General features: G+C 41.5%; 1 protein-coding gene across 1 annotated transcript in view; it reads left to right on the top strand.

Moving 5' to 3' along the window:
• The window catches only part of kcnd1 (potassium voltage-gated channel, Shal-related subfamily, member 1), a 69,982-nt gene that overhangs the window by 19,639 nt on the left and 35,775 nt on the right, over positions 1-14,568 (top strand). Inside the window, exons 3-4 of the mRNA XM_051426600.1 lie at positions 1,679-1,924; positions 3,822-4,534. Coding sequence (XP_051282560.1) covers positions 1,679-1,924; positions 3,822-4,534 — 959 coding nt within the window. The remainder of the gene's footprint in view (positions 1-1,678; positions 1,925-3,821; positions 4,535-14,568) is intronic.

Genomic DNA, 14,568 nt, shown 5'->3' on the forward strand with positions numbered 1-14,568 from the left:
TGGTGTGTGGTTCTAAATACTACATTACCCATAATCCTAAACAGCTATTCCAGCCAGAGCCACATGATCAAATTATTTAAAATTATTTAAATAATTTTCATTTAAAAATGTTCATATTTATGTATTTACCCAACAAAAATCAACCTCTAACTTCAGCCACAATGGCAACAGAACCTGGAGCTTTCTGATTGGATGTTTGTTACAGCGATGCTCTCTGGGATTTGTAGTTGTTATAGACACAATCTGCTTGGTTTAACTCACCTGTTCATGTGTTGAAAAACGTCCAGAACTGCTCTCAGAGATTTGTGCTCCAGCTCTGCTCCTACATCCAAGGCTGAAAGTTGTAAATACTGTGCATCTAATCAGCTCATTGATGTGCATCTGGGCTGAAATAAAAACAAAATGGCCCCACAATAAAAATAGATTTCAGTGGCTTTCAGGAATCAAGCAGCACCAGAGTACTTTCTGCTGTGGCTGCAGAACAAGAAGAAAGTTCACGTCAAGCCGATGACTTTGTCCTAATTTTAAAAAACAAAATGCAGCAGCTCGAAGTACCAGGGATAAATATAGAAACATAAACATACAGTAATGCTGGCTTTTAATATGGCACACAAAATAATAACCTCAGTTTCACTTTAACCATCAGTGACGGTCCAATGCTCCCATCTTACTCCAGGGTCGAGTCCGTATGATTGGTCTTAAAGTGGTTAAAGTCAAGAGAATGTGAGTTTATTCACTAGTGAGATTGTGTTTCTGCAGTTTATAAAATTAAATTGAAAATAAAATAAATGTTTGCTAAGAAATTAATATATTTTTACAAAAGGAAGAAATTTACCTCAATATGGGAGTTTTCCAGTTGACATGAGTTGTTGGTAAAGGCTGACAATGTCAGTTGCTCTAATCTGACTGTCAAAATCAATTTAATGCAGTTTAATATCACTTACAGTGAGTTAAAACAAGCTAACAGGTAGCTAACCTGTTGTTAGCAGTTGTTACCTCCATCTGTAGCCTTCACTCTCTCTGTTACTTTGACAGTCATCACATTTGGATAAAGTCCAAATGCTGTATGAACAAAACACAAAGTGTGTGAGCTGATGATGACTCAGCAGATACTAAAAGTAACACGGGAATCATTGCTAGCAAGCTAGGCTAATTAGCTTCTATTGTCAGACTGGAAAACAAACTTGTCAAATACTGCAGTTAGCAAAAATTAAAGATTAAAAGTCTTTCCTTCACATTTCTGGCAACTAGAATACTTTTACTGAGAAGCAGCTGCAGGTACATCAGCTAGCCCAGATGCTAGTATTAGCATCAAAATGTACTTAAAATACTAAAAGTAAAAATACAAATTTTACAGAATGGTCCATTACTGTAATAATACATTTAATATGATTAATATATTAATAATTATAATTATTTTTGCATTATTTATAATTATTAGTGATTTGCTGGGTAGTTTTAGTGATTGTAATACGTCCTTTATTTAATATATATTTGTATTAAAATCAGAATCTGCAAAGCTGTAAATGTAAAGCAGGAAAAAGTACAATATTTCCCTCTGAAATGTATTAAAATGTTGCATGAAATAGAAATACCTTGAACATAACTTGAAACTGTGATGAACTCAGCAGCAGTATCAGATTCTCAACATCTTTTCTGTCCCGTTTCCTTTCTGCAGACATGGAAGAACACTTTGGATCGTTATCCGGAGACGCTGCTGGGCTCTTCGGAGAAGGAGTTTTTCTACAACGAGGACACTCAGGAATACTTCTTTGACCGAGACCCCGAAATGTTCCGGCACATTTTGAACTTTTACCGCACCGGGAAGCTCCACTACCCCCGCAACGAGTGCATCCAGGCCTTCGACGAAGAGCTGGCCTTCTACGGCATCGTGCCGGAGATCATCGGAGACTGCTGCATGGAGGTAAACCGAACAAAAGCAATAACAAGGAACCTTTATTTTGTGTTGATTCTGTCGGCCCCTGTGGACAAAATCAGTAGTGTTTCTACTTTCTACTTGATTGATTGTGAAGAAAATTAAGACGCTGTTCGTGTTATTAGATGAAGAGAGAGATCACTCTAATTGATTGATGGTTGTTGATAACCTGATACATGAGGCCTTCAGATGTTTTATTGGAGATTGTTTCCTCCGCTGGCTGGATTCACTTTGTGATGGGAACCACAGACTGTAGCTGTTTTATAATGTGATTGATTAACGGCATCCTACTAACCATACTCTACTCACTATTTTCTTTTCAACACCAGTTTGTTGGAAACAGGATTAAAATATTTCAGGAGGCAAAAAATAAAATCTGACAATTAAAATAGAAGGGAAGTATAATAAATACATTGCTATTATATGATGGGAACAATATTATTAATACAATGTGAGACAGTAAACAGCATGCTGGAATAAATAAAAGGTTTGTTTTAAGAAGTGATTTAAAGGAGAAAGAAAAATACTTTTACAGTGAAAAAGCTGCAGCCACATATTGTGTGGACTTCCTTCAGCTGGGGTGAAACTGTTAGTAAAACTACTTTTAAATAATAAACTTTAACCTGTGTCGTCCGTGGACGCTGGGACTGCCTCTGGTCTCGTCCTGGTTGCCTCTAATGTTGCTGCAGAGCTCGTTAAGTCTCTTGGAGAAGAGCATCATCAGCTAAATGACTTGAGTGTCAAAGCGCGGATGGATCTGAGGGGGATTTGTAGCCGAACTCCGTTATAAAACTGGAGCTCATTAAGACTCCGTTGACGAGGCCTCTGAAACACCGGCAGCTCAGTCTGATTTGGATCTTTTATTGCTGCCGATTTTGGCGAGCGCTGTACCTTCCTGCGAGTGATGTCTTTAAATAACAAATCACCCTCAGAGCTCATATTTATATTCATCATATGTCTTCAGAGGCTTTTTTGTTCGGTGACTCATGAATGTGTAATTGTTCTTGATTTCCTCAGATTTGGCAGACTCCATCGTGTTCACAAATGTTGATTCAACTGCGAGAGATATTCTAATTCCTGGATTTCTTTTTTTTACTCACTTCCCCCACAGTTCCCCACGAGAAACCGTCCGCATGATTTTTATTTTTATTCATCGAGTAATTTCACATATTCTGCTGCAGTGACTTACAGCATGTGACTTGTTGACAATGGTTCTTCAGTCACTGTGGATGTTTAATCTATTAAAACTTAGCTTGTGGTCTAAGAGGTAGGTCTCAGAACCAGGTCTGTTTGGAAGTGGGGAGGCCATGTTGAGACGCTCCAAGTGTAGGTTAAAATTTGGCCATTTTGAAAGGGATCCCTTGACCTCTGACCTCAAGATATCCGAATAAAAATAGGTTCTATGGGTACCAACAAGTCAAAAATGTCTGGACACGCCCCTGCACCGAGAGCACATCGCACTGGCAGGAAGTCTGACACAGAAACATCAATTTTCAAAATAAAATACAGACACCAGATCGAATTTCACACATCAAAAAAACGTAAAACAATAAACACAATTTAAACACACAAGTAGAAGCCAACAAAAACCAATGTATTCCAAATCTTCGCTTGCTAACTTGCTAACAGGAAAAGCAGGACAAAAGGACAAAACTGGTTATAGAGACATGAAGCTTTTCGTGTTAGCTTTAGCCTCAGTCTGTTAGCATGATGTCATAACCTGGGACAAGACACAAAGCTAGCATAAAGTTAGCAAGGCTACGAGCAAGTGTCTTTATCCTCTGTTCATCTGACGAGCATTACACCATTGTTGGCGCACGATTGACAAACGTTGAACAGGAAAGAGAGGCATAATCTCGTCTTCTTCTTCTCTCTCTTTGTGCAGGAATACCGAGACAGGAAAAAGGAGAACCAGGAGCGTCTGGCCGAGGACACGGAGGCCAATGAGGGGATGGACGCCCCCCTCCCTCCGCACAGCACCTCCAGGGAGCGTCTGTGGCGAGCCTTCGAGAACCCGCACACCTCCACCATGGCGCTGGTCTTCTACTACGTCACCGGCTTCTTCATCGCCGTCTCCGTCATCGCCAACGTGGTGGAGACGGTCCCCTGCCGGCCGCGCAAAGGCAGCGTCAAAGACCTTCCCTGCGGGGAGAAATACCAACTGGCCTTCTTCTGCATGGACACGGCGTGCGTGCTCATCTTCACCTTCGAGTACCTGATGCGTCTGTTTGCCGCGCCCAGCCGCTGCAAGTTCATGCGCTCGGTGATGTCGGTGATCGACGTGGTGGCCATCATGCCCTACTACATCGGCCTGGTGATGCCCGAGAACGAGGACGTGAGCGGCGCCTTCGTCACCCTCCGTGTTTTCCGCGTCTTCCGGATCTTCAAGTTCTCTCGCCACTCGCAGGGTTTGAGGATTTTGGGCTACACGCTAAAGAGCTGCGCCTCCGAGCTCGGCTTCCTGCTCTTCTCCCTCACAATGGCCATCATCATCTTCGCCACGGTCATGTTCTACGCCGAGAAGGGCACCGCGGGGTCCACCTTCACCTCCATCCCGGCCTCCTTCTGGTACACCATCGTCACCATGACAACGCTCGGGTGAGTTAACGCGAGTGCGACGCCGTGTGTTCGCCGATGGTTAGGTTGTGATTGTGTGTGAACAAATTTTATTTTGCCACTGGTTGCTGTTAATGTCGTCACCGTGGCAACACGAATGTACTCTCTTCTCTGGGTTCTCGGCTGTAATCGGTTAGCTTTAGCATCTTCTGGTGCACCATCGTCACCATGACAACACTCGGGTGAGTTAAGTGCGATGCTGTGTCTTTGCCGTGATATCTGACATTAAACAGATTTTATTCTGCCGCCGATGAGAGCGGTTGCTGTTAATACCGTCGCCGTGGCAACGCCAACGTTGCCCTCTTCTCTGGGTTCTCGGCTCTAATCGCCCCGCTGTGCGCCGGGAACGTTGGATGTGTCGTTGTTAACGGTCACGGAGGAGAGTTTTACAGTCTGTTTCCACCATGAAGAGAGATGAAGTGTGAAAAACCCAAACTGTGTGTGTGTGAGTGTGTGTGAGTTTGTGTGTGTACCTCCCACTCGTTGCTTCTCGAGTATGGTGGTGTATCTTCACCCCGCTGCCGCCCACACACACACTCACACACTGCTGCCATGTGGATGCAGAGTGTGTGTGTGTGTGTGTGTGTGTGTGTGTGTGTGTGTGAGAGAGAGAGAGGATGATGGTGTCTTCACCCTGCAGCTCTCCAGCTCTGATCTATTATCTCCTGTTCAAAGAGCCTTTGGAAACATCAGAAATAGAGAGTGAGTCAGGAATCTGCCATAAGCTGCGACCATACTGCTCTCCAGCACTCTCTCTATACGACTCTATACTCCTACCTGTCTGTGAATGGAGACATAAAGTGTGAGTTCAAAAGGTGTGAATGGGAAAGTGTGAACTGCAGTGAATGAGTCAAACAGCTCTGCACTGTAGTAAAGCAGCAGTGGTGTTAAACTGTATGGAGCCTTGAAGGTTTTTATTGAATGAAAACTGTGTTTATGTTGGGTAAAGTGCAGAAAAACTTGAAGGATTGAATGGATGAAGGATTTTAGTCATCAGACGTCTGGATTTTAAGTTATCAGAGAAATAAGCTGAGCTAACGTTAGCAGCAGCTCGGCTCGCAGCCCCTCTTTTAATTTTTAAAGTGGAACTGCTTTATTCAGTGTTTGGACACTGTACATCTCTGACACTGAACTGAGGATGAAGGCTTTTATTGTGAAAGGCCTCCTCACCTCCTCATCCTCTCCTTCAGCTCCATTAGTTTTCAGCAGGGAGAGGCCAACCTTTAAATGGATTCTCCAGGCAGCAAAACACAACCCAGGCTTTTACCTCCCTCTTCTCCCTTACTCCTCCTCCCCCTCTTTGCCCTCTCTCCTCCCTCTCCTAACCCTCTTCCCTCTCCTCCCCCTCTCCTCACCTTCCTCACCTCCCCGTCTGCTCTCAGTTACTCTCTGTTTCTTTCTAGGGAGTATCCCTCCATTTGTTCTCTCTTTCTCTCCCTCTTTATATCTAAAGTGTATTTCTGGAAATTTCACTTTGAGATAAATTTGATCACAGAGTGTTCCAGTAAATATTGATTTCATTGATTGGATCTGTACTGATCGCACAGAGGCTTTGTGGATAGATAATAGATAGATAATAGATCGAGGTTCTCCCTCTGAGGACGTCTTTAAACCTGCTGCAGGCTGTTACGTAAGTTTGGTTAAACTTACATCATGTGGTAATGCAGTTAAAACTCCTTTGTTGCCTGTGAATTATTCAGGAACACTCGCTTCATTGGAGATGTTTCTTTTTATAAAACCAAGCAGACAAACAACTAGTGAACATGGACGCGGTGAAAATGTTTCATTATGGATCCATCTGTCGATTATTTTCTCGATTAATTGACTGTGTGATCAGTGTTTGATTGATAGATATTCAATCAGAGAAGACTAAAGAAACCAGAGAATGTTCAGAAATTGTTGATATTTTTTCTTAAGAAATGACTCAAAATGATTAATTGATTTTGAAAATAGTTGGTGATTAATTTAATAATTGACAATCAATTGATCATTGCAGCTCTAGTGCACAGACGCCTTCCGGGTATCAGTGATTGTGGGTAGATCAATGACAGGTCCTCTGTGATGTAAATGTAAATTAAAGTATTAAATCATATCTAGATTTAACCTGAATATGAGAAACTGGTGTAAACGGGCCTGAAGGTGTGAAGAGATTTTATTGTTTTATTTCAGTGCTTTCGAATGCAGACGAGAGATCTGAAGCTTCAGTTTATTCAGAAACAGCTGGTAGAAATGATACCATGCTAATATACTGAGATCTGTTCGAGAACCAAAGGTAAACTAACACTTTACATTGGTGGAAGCTCGGGGAATCTGGTACAGGTGCAGACCCGATGGCAGACAGGTGCGTTTGATTGGAGCTGACGAGCAGGTGAGCAGAGAGAGAGAGAGGGTGAGTGTCTGTCTGCTTTCACATACGGAGTCATCAGGAGTCGTGACAGTTTCAAGTCTCTAAAAGTAGATTTTTAAAAGAAGGCTGGAAGGAAATCGATGTGAATCTGATGGATGATTTGTGTGCGAATGTGATTTATTTAATTTGATAAAATAAGAAAAAAAACTCCTTTAATGGTTTTGTCAGTCTGGGTTTAGAATGTGTGATGTTTTAAAAAATTAACAGCATTGTGGTCGACTTTTATTGATAAATTCTCTCCACTTCTTTTCCATTTTATCTTCATCCCCCCACTCCTCTTCCTCCTCGCTCTGTGTATTCCCCCCCTCCTCTTTTCTCGGCTGCAGTCCGATCTGCTCATTTGTTTCTCTTTGTTCACTTTGTTATCATTGTTTTTCATCATGCTGCTTTTATTGCTTTGCTCCTGTGTTTTATCACTGTGCAAATAAACTGGGAGTGAAATCATAAACCTATTGCAGCCCCTCCAGAAGCAATATATGTGAGGGGAAACATAATCTGCTGGAGCTCGCTCAGAGAGCGGCTGCCAGGGAAACATGCAGTCTGTTTGTGTCTCCACTCCAGATAATCCACACTTTCCTTCAGGTGGTCTGATTAAAAAAAAAAAAAAAAAACACCTTTCAATTGAACAATTAATCGTTCGTTTCTCAGGGGAAATCTTTCATTCATCCATTAACAAGCTGAAATTACCTCACAGGGAGTTTCTGGTGATGGACAGCTGGAAAACAGAGTTGAACAATACATTCTTTTCAACAGAAATTAAACTCAACTCTCAGTTTTAGTGCTTTGATTAGTTGCTTTGAAACAGGCTTCAGTGTTTCAAGCTGGGTGTCCTGACTCCCGACAAATATCTGTAAAAGACTAAAATGTCCCAGTTTTCACCACAATTGATGGTAATATTTATAATATTATACTTATTTTCAGTGCTTAAGTAGACGTTTATCATGTTTTGTCCCATAAACACATAAATAATGCACCACACATCTAAATTTAACACTGTGTCATTGTAAGAGCTGTTTTTAGACTATGAGCAACTCTTTCTGACAGAATCTGCCACTAACAGCTGAAATATTTTACATCAATGTTACTGAACTCAAATGTAACGGTTACGAAGAAAACACGGAAATTAGTAGCTGTGCTTGCTTGGGTAATGTTAGTTCCTAGCTTAATGTTATGTTTGGAACAGCTAATAAATACACAGCTGGCTGCCCACAAGCCGCCCCAAGCTGTTGTAAGCAGTTCTTGGTTCTAGACCAGCAAACTTCTTGGTGCTGGACTGGAACCGGTTTTCCTGGCCGAGAGCCAGTTCTTTAGTTGTTGAAGCACTAGGGTGCATCATCTGTTGAGAATGTTAAAAGGAACCATTTCAAGAACCAGAACTAATTTGGTAGAAAAACACTGACTTTTTCCACCAACATGGAACAGACTCTGGTCCAGTTCAGGCCCCTAGTTCTGAACTGTTAGGAGCGTTTTAAACAAAAACAAATTGGTTCTGAACCTGAAAAGTTGGTTCCCAACTGGAACCAAGAAATAGCAGGTTTTCCATGGGAACCAAAATGCGTATCATATTCTACAGGTCCTTGTGTGTTGTGCAGCGCTGGCTGTTCATGGTGCATCCGGCCAAATTACAATGGTTTAAAACTGGTGGAAACGTGGGCTGGTTTGTTCCTCTCCAAGAACCAAAACTAATATGATGGAAAACTCAACTTTGGCATCCAAAGAAGCAAACAAAAATACTCCAATGATTGGCCAACGAGATTAAACCCAAGTGACAGACGTCTAACAGGCGGGTTTAGAGATTCTCCGACCATCCAGAGTTTCCTCTCATAGTCCTGCCGGTGCTGGATGGGTCCACGGAGTAGAAAGGATGGAGATGTAGAATAATCAGATTCTGTAGAACGGGTGAACTATGAAATATGGACTTTTTGGGTTGTTGCCAGTTGGAAGAATGACTGATCACTTTCTGGATGGACTCTTCCAGTGGTGAGTAGATTCTTCATTTTTGGTTTAAAACGCTGTATTGCTGGTTGACACCAGATTTAAAAACCTGGAGATGATCAGCTCAATCCATTTATATGTAAAAGTCCCACACTGCACCTTTTAACACACAACAACAAATCCCCCTTTATAGCATTGATAATTCCTGTATATGTCAGTATGTAATGAGTAAAAAGGGGTTACAGTCCCGTCCTCCCTTCACTTTTACATTAAACACGTGAGACACAAACAAGTGTATAGGAGACCAACTTTACTGCCCGGCCTGTATACTCTGGCTGTAGAGAGTTTGCGCTGCTGCAGAGCACTTTACCATCGACATTATTTATAAGAACAAGAGGGGAAGCAGCCATTTCCTCTTAGGAACAGGATGTATATGAGCCTGAGAGCGAGAGTAGCAGGCGGCCTTATAAAACAGCCTGGATGGAATTATAGAGCATCTCAACGCATGGCTCACACTGTTAATGTTTTAATAGAGAGGGATGGAGGGATGGAGGGGGAACAGAGTGAAAGAGGAGAGATGGAGCGGAATACTGAGTTACAGAAAGGATGACATTGTTTGATGCTGTAAAGCTTCCTGGTTTATTTCCTGCCTGCTGACGTATTAAAGCACAAAATGGCCGATGTTGCGCTCCCCAGGAAGAGCGCCGCACTTTGAAGCCAATTTGATCCGTTTGTTCCGATAACATATGTAAAGTCTGAAAGAGACACGATTCGATCATTTAATTTACCAAGTTACTGAAGGGAAGGAAGTTATCGGATCTGGGAAATTTGATTAACTTTTTTGGTTTGATGCGTCACTACACAGCTTCATGGAAGTTGTACTTCTTTCTTTCTTTTGTGCAGTAAAACTCCAAAACTGTTGTCACATGTCTGGTGGTAAAAATAGTCGACACAGCTTCTGGGTTAATAATAATAATAATAATAATAATAATAATAATAATAATACATTTGATTTGTAAGCGCTTTTCTGGATACTCAAAGACACTTTACATAAAAACAACATAAAAGCAGCAAAAACAACATAAAATAGTAAAAACACTAAAAACACATCGGACTAAGCTAAACATTAAAAGCAATTTTAAAAAGGTGAGTTTTTCTCAATGATTTGAATGCTGGAAGGTCGGTGCAGTCACGGATGTGTTTGGGGAGAGAGTTCCAGAGGGAGCGGGCAGCTACAGAGCATGCTCTGTCGCCCCAGGTTCGGTGCTTGGTCCTGGGTGGTGGAGTCACGAAGTTTGCATCAGATGAGCGGAGGCTATGGGATGTATTGTGGCGATGGAGCAGGTCAGTGAGGTAGGAGGGGGCCTCGTTATGGAGGGCTTCGTGTGTGAGGAGGAGGATTTTGAATTGAATTTGTTGTGGGACCAGGAGCCAGTGGAGGTTCTGGAGGACAGGGAAATGTGGTCACGGGTGCGGGTGTGGGTGAGCAGACAAGCAGCAGAGTTCTGGATGTACTGGAGTTTATTTAAGGTTTTGGATGGTGTGCCGTAGAGGATGCTGTTGCAATAATCAATTCTGGAGGTGATGAAGGCGCGGATGAGGGTTTCAGCAGCAGAGAAGGAGAGTGATGGGCGGAGTCGGGCGATGTTTTTGAGGTGAAAAAAGGCAGTTCTGGTGATTTGGTTTATGTGGTGTTCAAAGGAGAGGTCATTGTCAAAGATGACTCCGAGGTTGCGACTGTGAAGGGATGGAGACAGGGTGGAGGTGTCGACAGTGAGGGAGAAACTGTGAATGGTTTTAGTGTTGGATTTGGGGATTGTGAAATTTAAATGTTTTAAACCTGCATTCTGTCTAACAGCCAGCAGGGGCTATACTGTTGAGTCTTATGGAGAAATGAGCTGACGTCTCACTTGATTTATTAGCTCAGTGAACTGATGAGTTTATGGACTAGTTTCAAGTTTTTATTCAAATATGATCACTTCTGGCTCCAAAAAAACCAACATGGCAACCGTCATAATGCCAGACTCGAGGCTTAAAAATGGCTCTCCACAAACCAATGAATGATGTCACTTGATCCTAATTAAACGAGTGAGATACAGTAGGTCTGTTTCTCCCTGATACCAGTGTTTATGCTAAGCTAGGCAATTTATGAAGATAATAAAAAAGAGAACAAATAATGTGAGATATTGATTTTTTAGAATATAATAACGTGAAAATAAGAGTTCCATATTTAAGAGACTTTAAAGAGAGAATCTCTCAAGTACACTAATCATGGAACTTGTAATTACTGTATATGTTAACATATAATGAATAAAATAGAGAAAAGTAAGTGAGTACCATTTACAAAAAGACCAATCTGTAGACCAGAAGAACAATTTTATCTCATAATGACTTTGTTTTTTATCTTCCAGACCATCAGCAGCCGTCTCAGAAACTCTCATTATACAGTGTTTTTACAGGAGTTCTTATCTACTTGACTACAATCAGCCCTGAGAGGATTAATGAGTCTGAACCCTCAATGTCAGGTGATTACTTCCTGCCGCAGTGATTGGATGTTAAAGCTTTCACACACAAAAATGTGCTGCAGAGTTCATTGCCTCAGTATATTTACTCACGTACCATACTCAGTGTGAATCAGTGTGTGAACGAGTGCCTTCTCTCTCTCCGCTTCCCTACAGTGTCAACAGTGGGCAACACTAGCTAACGTTTGCTTATAAATGGAGTCTGCTAACGTTTACAAACGGCCGACACCCACCACAACACAGAGTCCAAATACTTACAGATTGCAGCTGGCAGGCTTGATTGCTCGCTTACGTTATTAATGCGAGGCAGGGCCAACTAGTTAACTGTAGCTAAGCTAAGCTAAGCTAAGGTTAGCCGGCTCACTTTTGTTTGTACTTTTACTTGTATTTCTCCACTGTGGTATTAATACTTTTACTGAATACTTCTTCCACCACCTCCAGTTTGTAGCACAAAGTAAGAAAAACTGCAGTTCCTGTAACGTCCACTAGAGGCTCCATCAGTGAGTCTCCATTAGGCCTCATATAAAAATGTTTACAGCCTGGTACCAAAACTTTTGGTCTCTTCTGGTTTCTGCTGTGAGCTGCAACCAGATGTGTCCTGATGTTGTACCTGCGGAGTCCAGTTTCACTACCGACATGCCCTGAAGCAAGGCACCGAACCACTGACTGCTGCACCGACAGAGGGACCCACGACATAAATGTGTGTGTGAGGGGAGTATTAAAAAAGACATATTCCATTTACCTTCCATAAGATTGGCAATGAATTCATCTTTCTCTCTGCTTTTTAATGTGGACGAGCTGGAAATGAACCAGATTCAGTTCTGGACTCCAGACTGATGGAGGGAGAGTGAGGTAAAGTGGGGGGAGAGAGAGAGAGAGAGAGAGAGAGAGAGAGAGGGTCATGTGATGAACAGGTCAGGGTTTTTGCTGATCTACGTGACCGTACATCCATCCTCTCCTCCCGGCCTGTAATGGAGTGAGAACTCCACCACAGATCCATAACAGGAGAAACCAGCTGCCGTCTCTCCTCGGTGGAGGACTTCTGAGGGCCACAGTGTGAAACCGATCGATAACCTGCGATTGATCGGGCCCTGGCAGCGGCGCAGTAATGAGCCTCTGATCTATGTTGCTGTAGGTCTACAAGGGAGGTTTGGAGTGTGCGCAGCAGATCTAGAGCTGCAGATCTGTGATAGCACTAATAACTCTGTATGAGTGTGTGTGAGCGCTTGTTTTACTGCATTCGTGGGGTCCAAACACAGGCAGTCCACTATAGTGGGGTCCGAAAACTTTATGAGGACTAAACTGCTAAAAGTTTATACGGTTGTTTGAGGGTTAGTCAACATCCACATGAAGGCAAAATCAGTGTTTTTATCACGTCTAGTGCTGTACGTCTTCTGTCCTCCAGTATCTATCCAACACTGACAGGGAGTCATGTTTTAGTTATTTTCAGGTATTCTTAATGGCGTTTTAGAGTTTACTGATAATCAATAAAGAGTAGTTTGTTTGTCTTTTCTGATGCCGCCGGAGCGTAGTGTTTGTGAGGGCCAATGTGTTACAGACATCCATGGCCTCACTGATTACCAATGTCATTTACAGAGTTCCCTAATGGAGAGACACGCTCACAATGACAATGCTAACAGGCTAATGTATCGTAACCGAATGGATCAAATTCTGATAGAAAAATGAGTAATTCAGGTTGTGACGCTCCACAAGATGTATCTTATCACTTTTTAGCCGCTTCTTTCACAATGTAAACTTAGGGGAAAACTTACGCCATTGCTGCAATTACACAGGTTGGCCACTATGTCATATTGGCTTCAAAGCCCGGTGCTCTTCTTCGAATTGACGCTTCTGGCAGTAGTCTGGATTTGGTGACCTTTGACCTTCTTGCTATTTTTCTTGTAACATCTGCAGTAGAAGTTCATATTGTCCTTCGTGCTGAAATCTTTAAAATAACAAGACTAAAAACCCAAAGTGTTTCTTTTCTCCCGGGGCATGATGGGAATGTTGGGAGTCCGAACATGTGCTGTATGTGTGTTATGTAACAGGTCACACTTTAAATATAATGTTACACACACAGGGACATGACATTTACCACAACCCAGGACGTTGTGTAATATGATAATTATGAGGTTACACTAATTATCAGAGTATGCTAATTATGGTAATGAGGAGCACTGACAGAAATGTTCAGAAATTCATTTATTCAGTGAAAATAAAGTGACTAAAACACAAAGCATGCTCACAGTCTTATCGGTCTATCTCGCTGTCAATCGACCTGTCAATAACCCCGCTCCTTATGAGCACAATGAACTGTAAAACTTGTTTGTTGCTATAGCAACGATTGAGCATCAGAGTTTATCTGTTATTTATAGCTCTGGTTCCCAACCTTTTTCCTTCAGGGAGCTCTTTTCCATCACTGAGTAAACTAAGTGTTCTTTCCACCACTGAGTATACAGGCAAGCAGCTGTAGCTCAGTAGGAACTCGTAGGGATGCTGGTTTCGATTCCCAGCTCCTCCTCGATCAAACCAGGAGTCCCCATATAGTCAAACCAGCATCTGCAACAAAAATGTATTTACCTTCACAAAAAATGAACAAATTTAACTTTATTTCAACACAAACTCTCTTGTAAAGCCTGTCAATTAATTAATTAATTAATTCAATTATTTAATTTAAAACTAATACGTATATTACACTCATATGCAGCATTTCTCCAAACTTATTTAAAATGTTTTAACAGAATTTATCAGATTTTTTTATGTGACTGAAATCAAAACTTTATACTTCATCATCATTAAGAATTATATGGATGCATATGTGGGCGGATTATGATTCATAAACTAAAATAAACAAAATAATCCTAAAATATAAAGTCAACTTAAAGAAAATGAGTCAATGGAACAAATTGGAATTATAATTAAAATACTGCACAAATGAAGTTCACTCAAAACAACAATTTATCTTTGAGTTGGGTTTCATTAAAGGGAATGAATGAATCAGAATCAGAAATACTTTAATAATCCCAGGGGGAAATTATTTTTGTTACAAACTGCATATATACAAACAACATATAATTAAGAACCAAATATAAATATATATATAACTATATATATAAAAGATCAAATGTACAGTTAAATAATGTGCAAGAAGT

This window comes from Dicentrarchus labrax, unplaced genomic scaffold (assembly GCF_905237075.1).
Source record: "Dicentrarchus labrax unplaced genomic scaffold, dlabrax2021, whole genome shotgun sequence".
Lineage (NCBI taxonomy): Eukaryota > Metazoa > Chordata > Actinopteri > Moronidae > Dicentrarchus > Dicentrarchus labrax.